This window comes from Hemitrygon akajei, chromosome 11 (assembly GCF_048418815.1).
Source record: "Hemitrygon akajei chromosome 11, sHemAka1.3, whole genome shotgun sequence".
Taxonomy (NCBI): Eukaryota; Metazoa; Chordata; class Chondrichthyes; order Myliobatiformes; family Dasyatidae; genus Hemitrygon; species Hemitrygon akajei.
In genome coordinates, this window is record NC_133134.1 from 86,627,376 (window position 1) to 86,651,802 (window position 24,427).

General features: G+C 40.0%; 1 protein-coding gene across 1 annotated transcript in view; it reads right to left on the minus strand.

Moving 5' to 3' along the window:
* The window catches only part of LOC140735815 (ras GTPase-activating-like protein IQGAP1), a 247,891-nt gene that overhangs the window by 142,728 nt on the left and 80,736 nt on the right, over positions 1-24,427 (minus strand). The window contains 2 exon segments of the mRNA XM_073061320.1: positions 833-957; positions 2,645-2,805. Coding sequence (XP_072917421.1) covers positions 833-957; positions 2,645-2,805 — 286 coding nt within the window.

The following is a 24,427-nucleotide window of genomic DNA, read 5'->3' on the forward strand; positions in this document are numbered from 1 at the left end:
AAACATACAAATGTAGATATTTTTTGTTCTAATTATGCAACCCTAGTAAGACTGCATCTTGGATATTATGTAAGGTCCAATGTGCCTACCCATTGAAGCATAAATTTACAATTGAGAGAATATAGTGAGGGTAAACCGATTAATTCCTGGGATTGTGGTTTTGTCATACTAGGAGTGGTTAAGCAGGTTGGGCTGGGCCTAAACCATCAAATTTAGAATAATGGAAAAGCAATCCTGATGTCAAGGTAATTCCTTCCTGACTGGGGAGTCTAGAATTAGGGGTGGTCGAGATGAGAAAATGTCTTTAGCTAGCATGGAAGTAGGCCCTTCAACCCAAATAACCAAGATTCCCATTTAGTTAGTCCCATCTGCAAGCATTTTTGGTCAAATCCCAAACCTCCGCTAACCATGTTACTGTCAAAATGTCATCAGTGTACCTGCCTCAACCAGAGGCAGGTTGTGAATGGAGGAATTCCCACTTAAAGGGGACTGTAAAACCTTGATGACTAAGGATATTCAAGACAGATTGATAGATTTTCTTTTCAGAGGGTGGCGTGGCAATAAACACAAAGCTGCGAGCTTACTGAATGGTGGAGCAGGTACAAGGGGCCAAATGTTTTTTTCCTATCACAAGAGAAAATACAAAGTGAAGAGGAAGCTTGAGCGTGGCCATACAGTCAAGTGTGGACAAGATAGGCCAGCTGTCTTGCTCTTATATAATAAATTTGAGAAGGATCCAGAGAACCACCCCAAACTAATCAGGATTGAAGTACCTGTTTCACATACTGATCCCCACACTGCTGTGGATAGAGGGGCCAGTACTCATACTTACGGTCGTGCTCCTCTTGCACGGCAGAGTTCACTTCGTGCACACACATTTGCAGATTGTTCCAGGACAGCATGGCCTCCCCATCCCGACAGTTCTGCTGCTTCAGTCTACGTAGTGCGTCAAAGTACCTGTGAATAAGGCAAGAGCCATTGTGCAATAGAGCACAGAAACAGGCCGTTTGGCCCAATCATCCATGCCAAGCCTGCATTTGGCCAATAACTCTTTGAGCCTTTCCTATTCATGTAGTGGTCCAATTGCCCTTTAAACCCTTCAACTAAATCTTCCTCTACCACTACATCCCATATTCCCACTGCCCTCTGGGTGAAAAAGATGTCCTTCAAATTCCTATTAGATCTTCTTCTCACCTTAAACCTATGTCGTCTGTTTTTATTTTATTGGGAAAACGATGGAGTGCATTCATCTTACATACGTACTTCCAAGATCCTTCTTTAATCCCCTATGCTCCAAGTCCTCACCTGCCCAACCTCTGCCTTTAACTCAGGGCCTTGAGTCAAGGCAATGTTATAAATGAAAAGTCACTCATAACCCGTTTACAAAGAAACAGTTAGAAATGAGGCAGGAGACAGCATAAAGCGCAGCTTGTTTGGTAACACCCAGAGGCAGAAATCCAATAACAAGGTGTGTGAACGAGGTGTGCAGAAAAACATGCTAATGAGGAGACTCGTATTGAAATGTTAATTCTGTTTCTCTCTTCAGACACCAAATGACCTGCTGTGTTTCTGCATTTTCCGTTTTAAACATACAAACATACATACGTGAATAACATACAAACAATACTCGAAGAGAATCTGGGTCAGGGAATGGATTGCTAAGAATGCCTAAATGTGAAGGACACGCACACTTATAGGCCACTTTATTAGGTACAGGAGAGGAACACTGATCTCTGCTCTTGTAGCTTATTCAGTTGAAGGTTTGATGTGTAGTGCTTTCTGAGATGCTCTTCTGCACACTATTATTGCAACATGTGGTTATTTGAATTCCTGCCACCCTCCTGTCAGCTTGAACCACTCTGGACAGTCTCTCCTGCCCTCTCATTATGAAGTGTTTTCACCCACAGAACTTTCACTCACTAGTTTTTTTTGGTTTGGATTCCCTGCACATCCAGGTGCCTCTTAAATAAATCTATTATAGCTGCCTCCATCACTTCCCCTGGCAGCAGATTCCAGGCAGCCACTTTTCAGGTTTCCCATTGGAGATTGAGATTTATTTATCACATGTATATTGAAACATACTGTGAAATGTGTCATTTGCATTAACCAACACAATAAAGAATGTGCCGGGGGAAGTCTGTGTCACCCCACATTTCAGTGCCAACGTGGCATGTGCACAATGGTCAGCACAACACTGGGCAGAACACCACTCCACGGGGTGCAACACACAACAGCAAAACAAGTCCCTTTCCTCCCTCCATCCCACCCACAGGGGTCATCCTCCAACCCCAGGCCTCTAGCACTGGGAGCAATGGCCTCATGACTCTTTGTGGACACCAATGGTAAAAATCATTAACAAATTTCTTCTTACAAATCACTTCTCCCCCAACATCATACAATCTCTTTGTTTAATTCCACCCCCCTCCATTTTTAAGTCCCTGGTTTAAATAAGGTGTACAAGATTCATCCCAGTACTCTGTCAAGTTACACGCTCTCACCATTCCATAGACATAGAAGCTTTGTGGGACTTATTGGTAACCATGACTCAAGTTCTGTTCTCCCATCTATCTTCCCAGACAGAGAGTGATCCTCATGACCATGAAGTAAGATGGCCATACTGTAGCAGCAAGGCTGCGCAGCTTACCGCTCTACATTCTCATTCTTGACATCAGTCAGGCCTGTCGCTGGGCTGAGCAGGCAGCTCCAGAAGGACCCGAGATCGCCGGCTTCCAGGGCCTGATTGATCAATGCCACTGCCGAGAGCATCTCCACAGCCACATACAGCTCCTCCTGCGTCAGCTCACCCTGCACAAAAGAAAATCCAGCACTATCAGCCAAAGAGTCACAGAACCCAAGAGGCTATACTACAACACAAGACATTCTACAGATGCTGGAAATACTGAGCAATACACACTCCCTTGCTTTCTATTCCCTATTGACCTCTCGTCCCTCATCTTCTCATTACCTGCCTATCACCTCCCTCTTCCATAGCCCACTGTTCATTCCTACCAAATAGTAAACACAAAGTGCACTGCAGATGCTGTGGTCAAATCAAGACATACAAAAAAGCTGGATGAACTCAGCAGGTCGGGCAGCATCCGTTGAAAGAAGCAGTCAACGTTTCGGGTCGAAACCCTTCATCAGGACTAAAGAAGGAGGGGGCAGGAGCCCTATAAAGAAGGTGGGAAGAGGGTGGAAAACCAATCAGAGGAAAGATCAAGGGGTGGGGGAGGGGAAGCAGGGGGGGATAGGCAGGAGATGTGAAGAAGGAATCTAAGGGGAAAGCACTATGGGTAGTAGAAGAAGGCAGAATCATGAGAGAGGTGATAGGCAGCTAGAAGAGGAGACAGAGTAGAGGTGGGATGGGGAAGGGAGAGGGAGGGAATTACCGGAAGTTGGAGAATTCGATGTTCATACCAAGGGGCTGGAGACTACCCAGACGGTATATGAGGTGTTGCTCCTCCAACCTGAGCTTGGCCTCATCATGGCAGTAGAGGAGGCCATGTATGGACACATCCGAATGGGAATGAGAGGGAGAGTTGAGAATGAGAGCCACAACAGAAAAGATCTCCCGGTTGCCACTCACTTCTTCTACTACCCATAGTGCTTTCCCCTTAGATTCCTTCTTCACCTCTCCTGCCTCTCCTCTCCCCCACCCCTTGATCTTTCCTCTGATTGGTTTTCCACCCTCTCCCCGCCTTCTTTATAGGGCCCCTGCCCCCTCCTTCTTTAGTCCTGATGAAGGGTTTCGACCTGAAACGTTGACTGCTTCTTTCAACGGATGCTGCCCGACCTGCTGAGTTCATCCAGCTTTTTTGTACCTCCATTCCTACCAGATTTCTTCAATTCTCTACCTTTTTGAACTATCACTAACCAGCTTCTTGCTTCATTCTCCACCCTCTCCCCAACTTCCTGCTCATCTAGTTCACCCATCATCTGCAAGCTTGTACTCTTTCCACCTTTTTATCCTCGCTTCACCCACTTCCTTTTCAGTCCTCAAGGGTCTCAGCCTAGAACATCAAATGATTACTCTCCTCCATATATGCTGCCTTACTTGCTGAGTTCTTGCAGAATTTTGTGTGCACCAGCCATTCTGTGTCAACTTTACAAGAGCACTTCTCTATAGGCCTGCAGCCATATCCTTTCCAAGTGTTTACTGACTTCACTTCTGTGTTACAACCAAATCTCCTCCCTTTTGCACAGTTCATCAAATCTAGTGTACTTGTACCAATAATTTCTCTTTCCTTCAAAACACTTAATGACTGATAAAACATTTAAGGAATCCCTAGAGGTTAATTTGCAGGTTGAGTCTGTGGTGGGGAAGGCAAATGTAATGTTTGCATTTATTTCAAAAGGACTAGAATATAAAACCAAGGATGTAATGTTGAGACTTTATAAAGCAGGTGAGGCCTCACTTTGAGCATTGTGAGCAGTTTTGGGCCCCTTATCTTAGAAAGGATGTGCTGAAACTGGAGAGGGTTCAAAAGAGGTTCACGGAAATGATTCCAGGACTAAATGGCTTGTCATAAAAGTGTTTGATGGCTCTGCGCCTGTATTTTCAGAATTCAGAAGAATGAGGGGTGACCTCATTGAAACCTATTGAATGGTGAAAGGCCTTAAAGTGGATGCGGAGAGGACACTTCCTATAATGGGTGGGTCTAAAACCAGAGGACACAGCTTCAGAATAGAGGGGTATCCTTTTAGAACAGAGATGAGGAAGAATTTCTTTAGCCAGAGAGTGGCGAATCTGTGGAATTCTTTGTTACAGGCAGCTGTGGAGGCCAAGTCTGTATGTTTAAGCCAGGGACTGATAGATTCTTGACTGGTCAGGGCATGAAGGAATATGGGGAGAAGGCAAGGGATTGGGCTGAGAGGAAAGTTGGATCAGCCATGATGAAATGGTGGAGCGCACTTGATGGGCCAAAAGGTCTAATTCTGCTCCTATATCTTATGGTCTTAAAACCTCACAATCAATGCTTTCTGCTCTATGGTGAGCATCCTCAGACCCTCCAATAACAAATTCCACATCCCTCACATAATTCAAGTTAAATTTATCTGTGCTGACCCAAGTTCTTTACATCCTTTCTGGAATTGTTCACAATGTTCCATGTGAAGCTCAATTAGCATATTAATAGGGCATCATGACACTCGCATTATCTAGCACCTTGGAAGCCTCTGACCAGAGGGGTGCTAGATCCTGTAGCTTGATGTATACTATATAATAACAATCTGGATGAAAAGTTGGTGTACAGTGAAGATTGACTAAGGTTATAACAGGATCTGGATTGACTGGGTCAAGGAATGCCAGATGGAATTTAACTTGGACAAGTGCAGTGATGCATTGGGAAGTTAAACCAAGGCAGTACTTGCACAGTAAATGAAAAGTCCCTAGTTGTAGATTGGGGAGACATCGTGAGTGATGACACAGGTAGACAGGGTGGTGAAGGAAACTTGCCTTCATCCAACAGGCATTGAGTACAACAGTCAAACATCAAACATACAGGACTGTAACATAGTGTGCAAGTTCTGACTGCCATACTGTGGGCAGAAAGGGCGTAGAAGGTAATAAAAACAAGAGATTCTGAAGAGGCTTTAAATCCAGATCAACGTACACAAAATACTGAAGGAACTCAGCAGGTCAGACAGCAACTATGGAAATGAATAAACAATTAAAGTTTCTGGCTAAAACTATCGGGATTACAAGGTTTACAAAGGTTTAAAAGAAATTTGGACAAGTACAGGAATAGGAAAGGTTTCGTGGGACATGGGCCAAATAGGACTATCTCAGGTAGCCATTTTGGTTGGTATGCACAAATGGGCTGAAGATCCTAATGTAATGTCAACTGTTTATTCATTTCCATAGATGTTGACTGATCTGCTGAGTTCCTCCAGCATTTTGAGGGTGTAGAAACGAAACACAAGAATACTGATGGGACTGAAGAGCTTTAAATACAAGAAGAAATTGGATTAGCTAGAACTGTTTTCCCTGGAATATAGGAAACAGAGGTTTTTAATAAACCGTTAAGAGGTTTATAAAAAATTGACTATTTTCAACACCGGTGCCCCATCAGGATACGTCCTTCCAATCTACTCCCTGAACACTTACAACCACGTATCCAGACTCTGTAGAAATCCATCTACAAGTATGCAGGTGATACATTGTAATGAGCCTCATCTCAAATAAAGATGAGTGGAAGTACTGGAAGGAGACAGCGAGCTTAGTAACATGGCGACAACTTTTCTTTCGATGTCAGCAAAAGGGCACACGGACCTGTTTACATCAAATGGTGAGGAGGTTAAGGCCTTCAAGTTACTAAGAGTGAACACCACCAAAAGCATATCCTGGTCTAACTGTGTAGACACATTGGTAAAGAAAATTCACCAACACCTCTGCTTCCTCAGGAGGTTGAAGAAATTTGGCATGACCTGATCAACCCTTACCAATCTCTATCAATGAATCACTGAAAACATCCTTTCTAGATGCATCACAGGTTAGTCTGACAGCTGCTCTACCCGTGACTCCAAAGAACTCCAGAGTTGTGGACTCAGCTCAGCACATCACGGAAACCAGCCTCCCTTGGATGGGCTGTCTATAATTCTCACTGCCTCAGTAAAGCAATCAACATTTTCAAAGTCTCCACTCACACTGTACACTCTTTTCTCTCCTCTCCCATCTGACAGAAGATAAAAAAGCCAGAAAGCACAGTCCACCAGGGTGAAGGTCAGCTTTTATCCCACTGTTATAAGAGACTTTTATGGTTCCCCAGTATAACAGATGGATTCATGAACTCACAATTTACCTCATTATGAGCTTGCACCATACTCCAGCATCACAGCACTTTCTCTGCAGCGGGTACAGTTTATTCTGCATTGTTATTGTTTTGCCTTTTACTACCTCAAAGCACTATGTGATGATTTGTTCTCCATGAACAGTGTGCAAGGCAGCTTTTCACTGTATGTCGGTACATAAGACAATAATAAACTAATTCCAATATCATGAAGGGCATAAAGTGGATGGTCCCTGTTGCGGAGTCTAGAACTGGAGGTTTAAAGTCAAGAGGTAAACATTTAAAAGGGAATCCAAAGGATATGCCTTTCCACACAGCAGATTGTGTGTGCATAGATAGATACTTTATTGATCCCAAAGGAAATTATAGTGTCTCAGTAGCGTTACAAATACACAGATATAAATATTAGAGAAGTAGAAAGAATAAAAAATAAGTAAGTTACCACAAACAGTCTAACAGGGGGGGGGGGGGGTCATCACTTCCCCATCTACAGGTTGATTCATTATGGAGCCTAATGGCCAAGGGCAAGAATGACCTCATATAGTGCTCTTTGAAGTGGCGCAGTTGTCTCAGACTATTACTAAAAGTGCTCCTCTGTTCAGCCAAAGTGGATTCAGCGGTTGAGAAACATTGTCTAGAATTGCCAAGATTTTCCACAGGGTCCTTTGTTCTACCACGGTCTCCTGTGTGACCAGTTTGACTCCTATAACAGAGCCAATTTTTCTAATCTGTTGCAATATGTACAACAAGCTGGAGGAACTCAGCAGGTCGGGCAGCATCCATGGAAACGAACAGTCAACGTTTCGGGTTGAGACCCTTCGTCAGTCCTGATGAAGGGTCTCGGCCCAAAACGCTGACTGCTCGTTTCCATGGATGCCGCCCAACCTGCTGAGTTCCTCCAGCGTGTTGTACATGTTGCTTTGACCCCAACATCTGCAGTGTACTTTGTGTTTCTAATCTGTTTATTGAGCCTATTGGCATCACCCTGTGTTGATGCAATTGCCCCAGCACATCACCACATAGAAGATTGTACTGGCAAGAACAGACTGGTAGAACATGTAAAGGAGAGAACAAGTCACCATAGGAAGTGGTAGAGGCAGGTACAGTTACAGGTTTAAGACATTTGAACAGGTAAACGGGACTATCATCTTGTTGGGCATGGACAGGTTGGGCTGAAGGTGATGTTTCCATGCTGTATAATTGACTCCAATGAAGACATCGAGTCCACCCAGTCACACACACAATTTCATGTAATCTATACTCTCTAACGAACTCCCCACCAATTTTCCTGCCTCCCATCCAGAGGGCAAGCCACAGTGGCAAATAAATCTACCCATACATCCTTGTGATTTGGGAAGAATCCAGAACTTCCACAGAAAACTACGCTGGGATCATTCAAACTCTACACAAATAGCACTCAGATCAAACATAGGTCACTGGAGTGTGCAAAGACAGCGTGAGCTGTTGTGCCACAGTGCCGACAGGATAAATAGCTTATATAAAAGAGCCTTTATGCAGCATAATGACAAAGACACATTAGCACAATCGTACAGCTAAACAATAACAGTAAGACACAGACACAAACACAGGCCTCCAAGCCACCAAGCTTCAGCTATTTGGTTTCAACTTCTAATTGACTTATGGTATCGAATCCGAACCTAGCCAACGATGGGACCCCAAACTTCAGCCTTGCCAAAAGACTGTCCCTCATGCCTCCTGCTCGCATGCACAACTGATTCCCGGGCTCATCAACCCAGTACATCCACAGATGTCCTTCACCTGTCCACATTGATGGCCTTTGAACATGGAGTGGAGGCCTGATCCTCAACTCATCCACACCCCTGTCTCTGAACCCTAATCCGTGCCCTAACACCTCCCCTCTGCCTCCAAAACTTTCCTACCAACTTAAAAAACAACTAAGTCAGAGCCACGATCTCAACGGAGACCACAGCTTGGTGCCATCTTGACTAAAAGTTATTTTGGAAGCTTCTCCAAAGTTGTGGATTGAATATTTATCCCTCCACAGATTTACTAAGAACCAGTCACTGCCTCATTGCTGCATGCAAGCTGACCACTGCAACTCCCAAAGCACCATACTGACTACAACTTAGAAAATAAATATGAGCTGTAAGGTTCTTCAGGGCATCTCAAGTTCACCAAAGATTTTGTACGAAGTCTCCATCTCTGAAAGTGAGAGTTCTATGAAATGCTTATTAAGACTACTACCAGCTTACTCAACTGGTAAAACAATGGCAACATGTCACAGTATCGTAGTGGTTAGCACAACGCTATTACAGCTTGGGCAGAATTCAGAGTTCAACCCCAGCATCCTCTGTAAGGCGTCTGTACGCCCTCCCCAAGGAATGCTTGGGTTTCCACAGGGTGCTCCTGCTTCCTTCAACAGTCAAAAGGCATCCGGTTAATAGGACTCGTGAATAAGCTGGCGTTAAATCACTGAGCTGCTGGCAGCAAGGCTCAAAGCACCAGAAGGGGCAATTCTGTGCTCTAATAAATGTACCCTCAACCACACTAACAACAGTCACCCCCCCCACAGGGCAGAAGCACTGACCACACAATAAGACTAGCAACCCATTTGTTGCCCTCTGAAGGCCACAGCCGGTTCACTTCCATCAGAAAGGTACCACAATGCTAAAGCAGCAAAGGCCCTGGTCTTAGCACCAAAGCATTAGAGCAGATTTACACTAGATTAGCTTCACTTTATTTGTTACATATACCATGCTGTATCATTGACACACAAGTGCAATGTGTTGTTTGCATCAATGACCGACACAATCAGAGGTGTGCTGGGGGCAGCCCGCAAGCGAGTTATGCTTCCATCGCCAACATGGCATGCCCGCAACCGACTAACTTAATCACATCTGCAGAATGTGGGAGGAAACCGGAACACCCTGAAGAACCTGCATGGTCACAAGGAGAACGTATAAACTCCTTACTGGCAGTTGTGGGAATTGGTCTTGCGGCTGGTGCTGTAAGGGTTATGTGAACCACTAAGCTACCATGCTGCTCTACTGTGAACGCTGCAGCCACAAGCTCTGCTTTCTTCAGAAACCCACAACGATCAGCATGCTTCACCTCAGAACCGTGTACCTTACCAGCCACCTATTCTCTGTTCCTCCAGCTCGACTGGATTGCAGTAAACTACAGCTCCATGATCACATTCTGATTCACATATTGTCATATACATAGAAACACAGAAAACCTACAGCACAAAACAAGCCCTTCGGCCCACAATGTTGTGCCGAACATGTCCCTACCTTAGAAATTACTGAGCTTACCTATAGCCCTCTATTTTTCTAAACTCCATATATATATATATCCAAAAGTCTCTTAAAAGACCCTATCGTATTCGCCTCCACCACCATTGCTGGCAGCCCATTCCACGCACTCACCACTCTCTGAGTGAAGAAACTTACCCCTGACATCTCCTCTGTACCTACTCCCCAGCACTTTAAACCTGTGTCCTCTTGTGGCAACCATTTCAGTCCTGGGAAAAAGCCTCTGACTATCCACACGATCAATGCTTCTCATCATCTTGTACACCTCTACCAGGTCACCTCTCATTCTCCGTCACTCCAAGGAGAAAAGGCCAAGTTCACTCCCCAATCCAGGCAACATCCTTGTAAATCTCCTCTGCACCCTTTCTATGGTTTCCACATCCTTCCTATTGTAAGGCGACCAGAACTGAGCACAGTACTCCAGGGTCTGACCAGGGTCTTATGTAGCTGCAACGTTGTCTCTCAGCTCCTAAATTCAATTCCACGATTAATGAAGGCCAATACACCGTACGCCTTCTTAGCCACAGAGTCAACTTGCGAAGCTGCTTTGAGTGTCCTATGGCCTCGGACCCCAAGATCCCTCCCTTCACATTGCCAAGAGTCTTATCATTAATACTATATTCTGCCACCATATTTGACCTACCAAAATGAACCACCTCACACTTATCTGGGTTGAACTCCATCCGACACTTCTCAGCCTAGTTTTGCATCCTATCAATGTCCCGCTGGAACCTCTGACAGCCCTCCACACTATCGACAACACCCTCAACCTTTGTCATCAGCAAACTTATTAACACATCCCTCCACTTCCTCATTCAGGTCATTTATAAAAATTACAAAGAGTAAGAATCCCAGAACAGATCCCTGAGGCACACGACCGACCTCCATGAAGGAAATGACCCATCTACAACCACTCTTTGCCTTCTGTGGGCAAGCCAGTTCTGGATCCACAAAGCAAGGTCCCTTTGGATCTCATGCCTCCTTACTTTCTCAATAAGCCTTGCATGGGGTACCTTATCAAAAGCTTTGCTGAAATCCATATACGCTACATCTACAGCTCTTCCTTCATCAATGTGTTTAGTCACATCCTCAAAAAAAATTCAATCAGGCTCGTAAGGCACAACCTGCCCTTGACAAAGCCATGCTGACTATTCCTAATCATATTATGCCTCTCCAAATGTTCATAAATCCTGCTTCGCAGGATCTTCTCCATCAACTTACCAACCACTGAGGTAGTAAGATTCACTGATCTATAATTTCCTGGGCTATCTCTACTCCCTTTCTTGAACAAAGGAACAACATCCGCAACCCTCCAGAACCTCTCGCATTCCCAATGATGATGCAAAGATCATTGCCAGAGGCTCAGCAATCTTCTCCCTCGCCTCCCACAGTAGCCTGGGGTTAATCTCATCCGGTCCTGGCGACTTATCCAACTTGTACTTGAACATGTACTTACTTTAGAAATTACCTAGGGTTACCTATAGCCCTCATTTTTCTAAGCTCCATGTACCTATCTAGGAGCCTCTTAAAAGACCCTATTGTATCCACCTCCACCACAGTGGCTGGCACTCACTACTCTCCGCATAAAATTCTTACTCATGACATCCCCCTGTACCTGCTTCCAAGCACCTTAAAATGGTGCCCTCTCATGTTAGGCATTTTAGCCCTGGGAAAAAGCCTCTGACTATCCACATGATCGATGCCCCCCATCATCTTATACACCTCATCCTCTGTCGCTCCAAGGAGAAAAGGCCAAGTTCACTCAACCTATTCTCATAAGGCATGCTCCCCAATCCAGGCAACATCCTTGTAAATCTCCTCTGCACCCTTTCTATTGCTTCTACATCCTTCCTGCAGTGAGGCAACCAGAACTGAGCACAGTACTCCAAGTGGGGTCTGACCAGGGTTCTATATAGCTGCAACATTACCATTTTCAATCTTTTTTATTGATTAAAAAAATAGACAAATACAAATCAGAGGAGAAGTTATATCAAATACATATTTCAATAAAAGTACAAACAAAAAAGGAATATATACTGTATATTCATGTATAGTATAATATTGAGCTAATATAAAAAAGGAACCACAACTCCTCTTAACAATTCTTAAAAAAGACTCGAAATTTCTATTATCGAGAAGAAAAAAATACCCACTAAACTAACCTAAAACAAAAAAAGACTGGGCAGTCCATTTTGAGGATATAATTACAAAATAAAAAGGGAAAAGTCCTTCTGGTCAAATCTGAAACTTCATGGAGAAGAAAAAAAAATTACCTAAAAAAGTTTTTTAAAAAAAGAAAATTTCGATCATATGAAAATATTGAATGAAAGGTCATCAGGTTTGCTCAAATTTAAAAGATGTATCAAACGTCCGACTTCTAATTTTCTCCAAGCTTAAACACGACATAATGAAGGAGAGCCAAAACAAACAGTAGGTGGATTGGGATCCTTCCAATACAATGGAATATCTCTCCTAGCCAATAAAGTTGAAAAAGCTATCATACGTTGAGCAGAAGCAAGAACATTTCCTGCTTCCTTTGGAGTGATCCCAAAGATTGCCGTAAGTGAATTAGGTTGTAGGTCCAAACATATGACCTTTGATAACGTTCTAAAAATCTCTTCAAAAATTATTTAACTATATACAAGACCAAAACATACGAGTTAAGGTAGCCACCTCAGCGTTACATCTATCACAGGTGGGATTTATATTAGAAAAAATATGCACTAGTTTATCTTTTGACATATGCGCTCTGTGCACTACCTTGAACCAAATCAAGGAGTGATGGGAGCAGATAGATGAATTGTTAACTAAATGATAAATTTTATTCCACTGATCATCTGAAAGTGACTCCTGAAGTTCCAATTCCCAAGTGCGTTTAACCTTATCATTAGACATCATTCATAAATTCATTAGCCGTTTATATATAATGGCTATCAATCCTTTTTGAAAAGGTTTAAGCTGAAAAATAGCATCTATCATACTTGGTAAATGAACAAATGGATAATTCAGTAACAAATCGCGCTAAAAAATCCTAACTTGTAAATATCTAAAAAATTGTGCGTTAGATATATCATATTTATCCACTAGCTGTGAAAAACATTAAACAATTCTCTAAAAACAAATCTAAAAAAGTTTTTATTGCCTTAGTTTTCCATGTTAAAAAGGCCTTATCCAGAATTGATGGTTTAAAAAAAGTTGAGGGATATTACTAGAGAGAACAAAGTTATTTAAGTCAAAAAATCTGCAAAACTGAAACCAAATTTTAATGTTTTAACATTACCTCTCGGCTCTTAAACTCTATCCCAAGGTTGATGAAGGCCAAAGAACCGCATGCACTCTTAACCACACAGTCAACCTGCACAGCAGCTTTGCGTGTCCTATGGACCCTGATCCTCCACACTGTCAAGAGTCTTACCATTAATACTATATTCTGCCATCATATTTGACCTACCAAAATGAACCACTTCACATTTACCTGGGTTGAAACCCCACATGCCACCTCTTAGCCCAGTTTTAGATTCTATTGATATCCAGCTGTTACCTATGACAGCCCTCCACACTATCCACAACACCCGAACCTTTGTGTCATCAGCAAAGTTACTAACCCATCCCTTCACTTCCTCATCCAGATCATTTATAAAAATCTGGAAGAGGTCCCAGAACAGATCCCTGAGGCACACCACTGGTCACCAACATCCATGCAGAATATGGTACAATTACAATCCTCACATGCAAAGATTACAAAGTAAAGAGGGTACATGATAAATACAATAAAAATGACGAGCAACAGAATGGTGCAAAACTGTGCACCTTTATCAAACTATAGAGTACAGTGTAAGGGGATAACAATAAATGACAAACTTGTCAATGTTACATACATCCAAAACTAATAAATAAAACTTTTTAAAATATGAGAGATGGAATGGAGGAGCAGAATTAGAACATTTGGCCCATTGTGTCTGCTCCGCCATTCCATTGTGGCCCCAACAACCCCATTCTCCTACCCTTTTCCCCCCGTAACTTTTGACACCCTGACTAACCAAGAACCTATCAAGCTCTGCTTTGAATATACCCAACGACTTGGCCTCCACAGCCATCCATGGCAATAAATTCCACAGATTTACCACCCTCAGGTTAAAGAAATTCCACCTCGTCTCTGTTCCAAAGGGACGTCCTTCTGTTCTGAGGCTGTGCCCTCTGGTCCTAGACTCACCCACTACAGGAAACAGCCTCTCCAGACACTCTACCTAGGCCTTTCAATGCTCGATGAGTCTCAAACTTTAGCGAGTACAGGCCCAGAGCTATCAAACACTCCTCATACATTGGCTCTTTCATTCCCAGAATAATTCTTAACCTCCTCCAATACCAGCACATCTGTCTTTTATAAATAAGTGCCAAAACTGTTTACAATGCTCCAAGTGCATTCTGACCAGTGCCTTTCAAAGCCTCAGTGTCACATCCTTGCTTTTGTATTCTAGTCCTCTCAAAATGAATGCTAACATTGCATTAGCCTTTCATACTACTAACTCAACCTGCAAGTTAACATTAGGGAATCCTAGAAAAGGACTCTCAAGTCCCTTTGCACATGGATTTCTGAAGTTCCTCCTCATTTAGAAAATAGTCTATGCCTTTACTCCTTGTACGAAAATGCAAGACCATACACTTCCCTACATTATATTCTGTTACGACCCCACAGGTTTCTTTTAATGTGGACTGTCGCTTTAAGTGCCTGAGTGAGGCGGATCTATGCCATCATTCACAGGCGTGTGTGTCAGAGAGAGAGAAAAAGCCGGTAGCTTCAGCTTGTCACAGCTAGGGCTACGAACTCTCCTATGCCCACAAGGGTGGGTTGATCATCGGCACACGGTGCACAACGAATGTGTGACGGTTGCTTCGTATAATCCATAGGAGTGGATTTTTTTTGGGATATCCTGTGGGACCACTCATGTGTTAACCCTTGCCTGGATATGTTGTGTGGTAACCAGTTGAAGACGATATTCCTGTGACAGGTCACTTTCAGTGATAATTTGTATGTGGATTTGGAATGATACAACAGACAAGGTCTACAAGGTTAACTCGTTTCCAGCGTGGAACCTGTGGAATACTTCGTACTTACCTTCTCTCTCCAGTACAAGGTGGATTACAGGTATCTCGTTCCCATCAATTATTCTGCGGATGACTGAACTTTCCTACTTTACCATCTCAAGACTCTAAGCCTTGCTCCCCCAAGCTCGATAGTTTGGGAGCTATATTTACATAACACTTAACTTTTGTTTATCTTGGTTGAGTTACTATATGATAAGTAGTTACTAATAAAGATAGTGGTTTTAACATCAAAACCAGACTCCATGTGTAATCTATTGCTGCTGGTTCATTTTTAAAATGTTAGTTTGTAACGTTTCCATCTGCCACTTCTTTGCCCATTCTCCCAATTTGTCCAAGTCCTTCTGCAACATCCCGCTTTCTCAAAACTACCTGCCCCTCCACCTATTTTTCATATCATTTACAAACTTGGCCACAAAATCATCAATTGCTTCATCGAAATCACTGACATATTAATAATGTGAAAATAAGTGGTCCCAACACTGACCTCTGTAGCACACACAAGCAACCTCCTAGAATAGGGACCCTTTATTCCCACTCTCTGCTTCCTACCAGTCAGCCAATCTTTGATCCATGCTACTATCTTTTCTATAATGCAATGGGCCTTCTGAAAATTCAAGTAAACAATATCCACTGACTCTCCTTTGTCTATCCTGCCTGTTATTTCCTCAAGGAATTCCAACAGTTTTTTCAGGCAAGATTTCCCCTTTAGAAAACTATTCTGCCCTTTGCCTACTTCATCGTGCACCTCCATGTACTCGAATCATCATCCTGATGGCCACATCTGTGCCAGGTGCATCAAGATGCAGCTTCTTAGAGATTGTGTTAAGGAACTGGAGCTGCAGGTCGATGACCTTCAGCTTGTTAGGGAAGTGAAGAAGTAATAGACAGGAGCTACAGGGAGGTAGTTACCCTAAGGCTACAGGAGACAGATAAATAGGTGACTGTCAGGAGAAGGAAAGGAGAATGTCAGATAGTGGAGAGCAACCCTGTAGCTGGACAGAATGGCGATTCTGTGGACGCAAAGAAAGACAGATGGTAGTTTGCCTCCCAGGTGCCAGGGTTTGAGATTTTCTGGACCTGCTCACAATATCCTGAAAAGCGAAGGTGAGCAGCCAAAAGTCGTGGTACATATTGGTACCAACGACATAGGTAGAAAAAGGGAGGAGGTTCTGAACACAGAATACAGGGAATTAGGAAGGAAGCTGTGGGGGGGCATCACGTGATGACGTAGGGTCGAGACGTTAGGATTCCAGCTCCCTCGCAAAAAGTAATGAAATAGGGTTTAAATGAAGAAGAGTTATTAAATATCTATTAGAAACTATCTATAAGTAACTCGGGATTATCTTTTGATGTGGCTCCTAAACTGAAACAAAAGAAAGCTACTACTTCGAAGACGGCGCAAATCGGCAGGGAAAAAGGCCTAGCCGCCTCGGCGAAGCCTTGGACTCAAGTTGGATCTCCTTCCAACTAAGTTTATGGCATTTTTGATGATGCGGGAAAAGAAGTTGTAGCAATGTCGGCGGTCTCTAAGAAGAAACGGCAAGAACAACGCATGCGCGAAAGTATGCTTGAACAGATATCAGCAAAACTACAAACCCCAACTACGGCTGGAAGTGAAATTGGAAGTGGATCGGAAGTAGAAACAGACTCTGGGAAATTCAGGAGAAGAAGCAGAAGAGGAGAAGAAAGAAGAGATTAAAGGAGACATAAAAGATATCCTGATGTATATAACGAATGAATTAAAAGTTATAAAAACAGATATGACGAATGAATTTAAAGTTGTAAGAACAGAGATAAGAAGGATGCAGAATACACTTGATAATGTGGTGGAAAAACAAAAGAAGATGGATAATAAAGTCAAAGAGATGGAAGTAAAAATAGAAGAAAACACGGAAAGAATAGATAAGGTAGAATACGATAATCTTGCCTGGACAACAGAACGAAAACGGATGTTGGGAAAAATGGATGCACTTGAGAACTTTAGTAGACGAAATAATATTAAAATTGTTGGTCTTATGGAAGGTATAGAGGGAGAAAATCCTATAAAATTCTTTCAAGAATGGATTCCGGAAATTTTGGAAATGAAAGAAGGAAGTCAAGTAATTGAAATTGAAAGAGCACACAGAGCTTTAAGACCAAGATCGCAACAAGATCAAAATCCGAGATCAATTTTGATAAGATGTTTAAGGTACCAAGATAAAGAAATGATCTTGAAGGCAGCTACTCAAGGTGCAAAAAAGAGAAAAGGGCCATTGATAATAGAAGGGAAACGAGTTTTTTTTAAATCCAGATATAAGCTATGATCTGTTGAAGGGGTGGAAGGAATTTAATCCAGTGAAAAAATCTTTATGGGAAAAGGGCTATAAATTTTTATTGAGCTATCCAGCAAAATTGATAATTTTCCTGGATGATGGAGAAAGAAGATTCTTCATTGACTACCGGAAAGCTGAGGAATTTGTACAAGAACTACCTGATGTCCATGGAGAAGACTAAAGAATTATAGAAATGAAATGGACTAATGATGAAAACTGAAACAAGGTTGGATTTGATGGACAATTATAAGAAAAAAATGGTCGAGGAGTATTAATTGGGAGTAGAAACATTAATTATTATTTTTTTCTTTATTAATATATTTTCTTTTTTTTTTGCGGGGGAGCTGGAGGAGCTCCTGATCGATAGTTGCAAGTTTCGCGTGTACAATCATGGTGATTGCCATGACCCGAAAAATGGTGGGGGGGGGGTAATGTTGTGTTCTTTTTATTCGCAACATTAGTGGGGGGGTATTTTGTTTTTTTTTCTTATATATTAGTTATCTTTCTTCTATTTTTCTTTTTCTTTGCCTGGATGATTGGGGAGAAACTCATAGCAACTTGGAGAATTTTAAAGAATTCCCAAGGTACTATGAATGATTAATTTACTTAATTTTTAAAGTTTTAATGTTAATGGAATTAATGGACCTGTGAAAAGAAAAAGAGTTTTAACATATATTAAGAAAATGAAAGGAGATATAGCTTTTTTACAAGAAACACATTTAACAGAAACAGAACACAAGAAATTAAAGAGAGATTGGGTTGGAAACATCATTGCAGCTTCATTTAATTCAAAATCGAGAGGAGTTGCAATTTTGGTTAATAAATTTTTACCAATTAAAATACAAAATGTAATAATTGATTCTGGGGGGAGATATGTGATTATACATTGTCAAATTTTTTCAGAATTATGGACTTTTATGAACATTTATGCACCAAATGAAAATGATGCAAAATTCATACAAGAAGTTTTTTTGAACTTGGCTGATGCACATGATAAAATATTAATAGGTGGAGATTTCAATTTTTGTTTAGATCCAGTTCTGGATAGATCAACTAAAGGTGCTATAAAATCAAAAGTAACAAAACTAACTTTATCATGAATGAAAGATTTAAATTTGATTGATATATGGAGAAGAATTAATCCAAGAGAAAGAGATTATTCATTTTATTCAAACAGACATAAAACTTACTCAAGGATTGATTTTTTTTAATCAAAAAATATTCAAGATAGAGTGAAAAGTGTGGAATATAAAGCAAGAATATTGTCAGATCATTCCCCCTTGATAATGACAATGATAATGATGGATAAGGAGGAATCAATTTACAGATGGAGATTTAATTCAACTCTATTAAAACGTCAAGATTTTTGTGATTTTATGAAAAAACAAATTCAATTTTTTTTGGATACATATCTACATTCAGTTGAGGATAAAATTGTATTATGGGAAGCGATGAAAGCATATTTAAGGGGTCAGGTTATAAGTTATACATCTAAAATTAAAAAGGAATACGCTGCAGAAATAGATCAATTGGAAAAAGATATTATAAAATTAGAAAAAGAATCTCAAAGATATATGACAGAAGAAAAACGAAGACAACTTGTTAATAAAAAACTATAATATAATACACTTCAGACATATCGTACAGAGAAAGTAATTATGAGAACTAAACAGAAATATTATGAATTAGGTGAAAGATCGCATAAAATTCTTGCTTGGCAGTTGAAAACAGAACAGGTTTCTAAAACAATAAATGCAATTAGAACAAGTGTAAATAAGGTTACTTATAAGCCTTTAGAAATTAATGAAACTTTAAAATTTTTTTATACTGAACTATATCAATCAGAATCACAAAATAAGATTGCTGAGATAGATAAATTTTTATCACAAATAACCCTTCCAAAATTAAATTTGGAAGAACAGAAAGGATTAGATATGCCTTTTACATTAAAAGAGGTTGAAGAAGCTTTAGGAGCACTTCAGAGTAATAAATCCCCAGGAGAAGATGGTTTTCCTCCTGAGTTTTATAAAAAATTTAAAGATTTATTAATTCCTCCTTTTATGGAATTAATATACCAAGTGGAAAGAATGCATAAACTTCCACAATCTTTTTTAACAGCGATCATAACTGTATTGCCAAAAAAAGATAGGGACCCTTTAAAACCAACATCATAAAGGCCTATTTCTTTGTTGAATACAGATGATAAAATACTAGCAAAAATTTTATCTAATAGAATATCTAAATATTTGCCAAAATTAATACATATGGATCAAACAGGTTTTATTAAAAATAGACAATCAATGGATAATATAACTCGGTTACTTAGTATAATTCATTTGGCAAAAAAAAGAGGAAATGAGTGTGGTAGTTGCTTTGGGTGCAGAAAAAGCATTTGATAGGTTGGAATGGGATTTTTTATTTAAGGTATTGGAAAAATATGAGTTGGGAAAATCTTTTATACAATGGATTAAAACTTTAAATACTAATCCTCAAGCTAAAGTAGTTACAAATGGTCAGATTTCAACACCATTTTGCTTAACGAGGTCAACTAGACAAGGCTGCCCATTATCACCTGCTTTATTTGTATTGGCAATAGAACCATTAGCAGAACTAATTAGAATAGATTCAGATATTGGGGGCTTTAGAGTTAATCAAGAAGAATATAAGATTAATTTATTTGCTGATGGTGTTTTGATTTATTTAACAAACCCATTGCAATCCTTGCAAAGATTATCCTTTAGATTGGAAGAATATGGGAAAGCATCAGGTTATAAAGTAAATTGGGATAAAAGTGAAATTTTGCCCCTCACCAAAGGAAATTATAATCAATGTCGATTAGCAACTCAATTTCAATGGTCAATGAATGGGATAAAATATTTCGGTATTAGAGTTGATAACGATGTTAAAAATTTATATAAACAAAACTATTTGCCATTATTTTAAAAAATAAAAGAGGATCTTGATAAATGGATGATGTTACCAATAACATTAATAGGTAGAGTTAATGCTGTAAAAATGAATATATTTCCTAGATTGCAATATTTATTTCAAAATTTACCAATACAATTACCTCAGAAGTTTTTTCAAGAACTGAATAAATGGGACTTCCGGTAAGATGGCGATTGTTTAGCTGCTCCGAACTTTTGTTCCGTTACTGTCGCTACCTTTGCACTAAATGTCTCCATTTTTTAAACCTTAGTTAGGAATTATTTCGGTATCTCTTACTTGCCTGTGAATATATCTAACTTACAATGTCTAGCAAGAGTTCTAAACCCGGGAGAAAAGAAGCTATGACCCCATCGGACGAGACGATGGTGGCGCTTGAAAAGCTGCGAGACGAAATCTTAAAGGAATTTAAAACCGCTGGGGACTTCCGCAAGAGTTCTAAACCCGGGGGAAAAGAAGCCATGATCCCGTCGGATGAGACGCTGGTTGCGCTTGGAAAGCTGCGAGACGAAATCTTAAAGGAATTTAAAACCGCTGTCAAACAGTTAGAAGACAAACTGGATCGGATCAACGATAAAGTGGACAAACATGCTGAACACTTATCTCGCATCGATTCGACTTCTGAAGATTTAGAAAGTCGTGTTCGATACTTGCAGACTCTCTGTTCCAGCTTAGAGGAAAAATCTAACAAACTTCTTTCCAAAATGGTGGATCTCGAAAATCATAGCAGACGCTGTAACATCAGAATTCTGGGATTACCAGAGGCAACTGAAAAGGGATCAACCGTGAAGTTTTTCGCCGAGTTTCTCTGCGAGTTATTCGGGAAAGATTTGCTTCCGAAGCCTCCCGAGCTTGAACGGGCACACAGAGTTTACGTTCCCCCCGGAATTCTGGGCTCCCGCCCGCGACCAGTAATCTTGTGTTTCCATCAATACCAGGTAAAACACAGTCTGATCGTAGAGGCGCGTCGCAGGAGGTCGCTTCCCTTCAAGGATACAACCATTCGCTTTGTGGAAGATTTTGCACCTCAGACCTTAAAGATGCGCGCTGAGTTTAAAGGCGCAATGAAAGTGCTTTTTGATCGTGGTTTCAAACCTTCCCTTCGTAACCCTGCTGATCTACGAATCAAGCTTAATACCGGGAAATATAAGTGGTTCAAATCAGCGAAGGAAGCTGAAGCATTTGTGGCAAGTCTTCCGGCTATCCAGCCATCTTCGGAATCTGATCGGACCTCATAAAATGGTGGATAAGTACTCCTCGTAGTAAAATTACTTTCTCTGGACTCGGAATTCACTTGAATCACTCGGACAGTATTCATTGAAACTTTAAGGGCCGTTGACAATCTCTCCCGGGATTTGGTGTGTGTGTAATCTATTTTTATTCTTGTATAACTTTACCTACAGAGTTCTGCAATTAATTCTAACTTGTTTTGGAGGTTCGAAGTCTTTAGTGAAGGCCTCCCTATTTGTCGGTTCACAGTTCAACTGCTGATTTATTTTTCCTTTGTTTTAAATATTTATTTATTTTACCTTTTTCTTTTCTTCACCCCTTTTTGCTAATCTCTGAATTTTCTTCTCCCTTCTCTGTAAATGGTTGATAAACACTCGTCTTGAATTTATAACTTTCCCCTTCCTCTTTTTTTTCTTTTTCCTTCTTACCTTTTTTTTTCCCCTTTCTCTTACTTTATTCTTCTATAATGTTTTGCGGGTAGGTTAGTTTTGGTTTTCTTCCGATTTTCTCTGTATTAAGTTGTATATCTCTGCAGAAGGTGTTCTAATCTGTAGTTATGCTTTCTAGTGCATAAACTAGTTATTATTTGCTATAATATTTATACGGAAATGTTGTTAATGACACAGATCTGGAAGTTGTATTTGGGTTAATTTTTTTGGTAGAGCTAGCTACTTGTTTTGGTAGCCGTCTAGTTTTGGGTTGTGCGGGTGGGGTGCGTTTTCCAGTTCCAACATCTCTTTATTGCTTAGGACATGTTTTTATATTTTGACCTTACGAATCTATGTTTACATCTCTGCTCCCAGACTGCTATTGTACTGCTTGACTTTTTATATGCCTGCTGCCTTTTATGCATTAGTAATTGATAATGGCTAGTGCACTTAAATTCGTGAGCTGGAATGTAAAGGGACTGAACCACCCTGTTAAAAGGAGGAAGGTATTCTCACATATCAAACAACTCAAAGCTGACATTGCTTTCCTTCAAGAAACTCATATTCGTTGTTTTGATAACTCCCGGCTTCTGTCAAAGTGGGCGGGTCAGCATTTTCATTCATCCTTTGCCGCTAAAGCTAGGGGAGTTTCCATTCTTATTAATTCAAATATTCCTTTTGAACTCCATAATAAAATATCTGATACAAATGGCCATTTTATTATTGTTTCTGGTAAACTATATAACACTAAAGTTGCACTAGCAAACCTGTATGCCCCCAACTTTGATGATGTTAACTTTTTTGAACGGTTTTTTTTCCTCACTACCAGACTTAAACTCATACTCTCTTATATTGGGTGGTGATTTCAACTGTTGGTTGGATCCTAAACTGGACCGATTGTCCTCTGTTACCAGATCACCTACTAAATCTGCCTTAGCTATTCAATCGGTTCTTAATTCGGATCTAAAGATCCATAAGGTCTGGGGACCTTTTATCGAGTACTTTCATAACCTTCCTCTTGACTAGGGTTTTTTTTTTCTTTTTTTTTCTTTTCGGTCCCTTGCTTTCAGCTCCCTTTTTTTTTCTGGTAGTAGGCATTATTATCCTCTGTTGCTAAGTGTATTCACAGTCTGGGAGTTTGACTGTCCAGACTTATACTCTTTATACTGTGTGGTGGTTGGTCTGGAGTTGTTGTTGTTTTTTTCTTGTGTTGTGGGGCTTGGGGAGGACGCTAAGCTCACTTGTCTTTAATTTAGGTGCTTTTTTTTGTTAAATTTTCTTCCTTTGTAGCATATTGTTATTGTATGCTTAATCTTGCACTGTATTAATGCTCCTCATTGGGATTTGGGGTTTTTAATTTTGTAAAATGTTTTGAAAAACTAATAAAAAAATTTATAAAAAAAAAAGAACTGAATAAATATGTAAGGAAATTTCTTTGGAAAGGTAAGATGTCAAGAATATCATTGGAAAAATTGACATGTAAATTTGATTTAGGGGGGTTACAACTTCCAAATTTTAAGAATTATTATAAAGCAAATCAACTTAGATTTATTGCGTCTTTTTTTGATGAAGAAAAATCGGCATGGATTAAAATAGAATTAGATAAGATAGGAGAAAATATACCAGAGGATTTTATATATAAATGGGAATCCAAATGGATACGAGGAAAAAAAGAATCTCCTATATTAAGACACTTGATTGATTTATGGAATAAGGTAAATATGGACGATGAGATAAAGAAATCTTTATTAGCAAAAAGAACTTTAATTCAAAATAGGCTTATTCCTTTTACAATGGATAATAAACTTTTACATAATTGGTTCCAAAAGGGGATTAAATATATAGGTGATTGTTTTGAAGGAGGTATATTGATGTCATTTGATCAATTTAAAAATAAATATAAAATATCAAATAATACTCTTTTCTGTTATTTTCAATTAAAAGCCTATTTACGAGAAAAGCTGGGACAAACAATGTTGATGCCAAAACCTAGTGAAGTAGAAATATTAATTCAGAAAGGAAAAATTAAAAAATTTATATCTTGTATGTATAATTTGATTCAAAAGCAAACAATTAAGTTAGGAATTCATAAATCAAGACAAAAATGGGAATCTGATCTGAATGTTAAAATTGATGGAAAAAACTGGTCAAGATTATGTTTTGATAGTATGAGAAATACAATAAATGTTCGACTTAGATTAATACAATATAATTTTTTACATCAATTATATATAACACCACAGAAAATAAATAGATTTAATTTAAATATGTCTGACCAATGTTTTCGATGTAGTCAAGAAATTGGTACTTTTTTACATTCT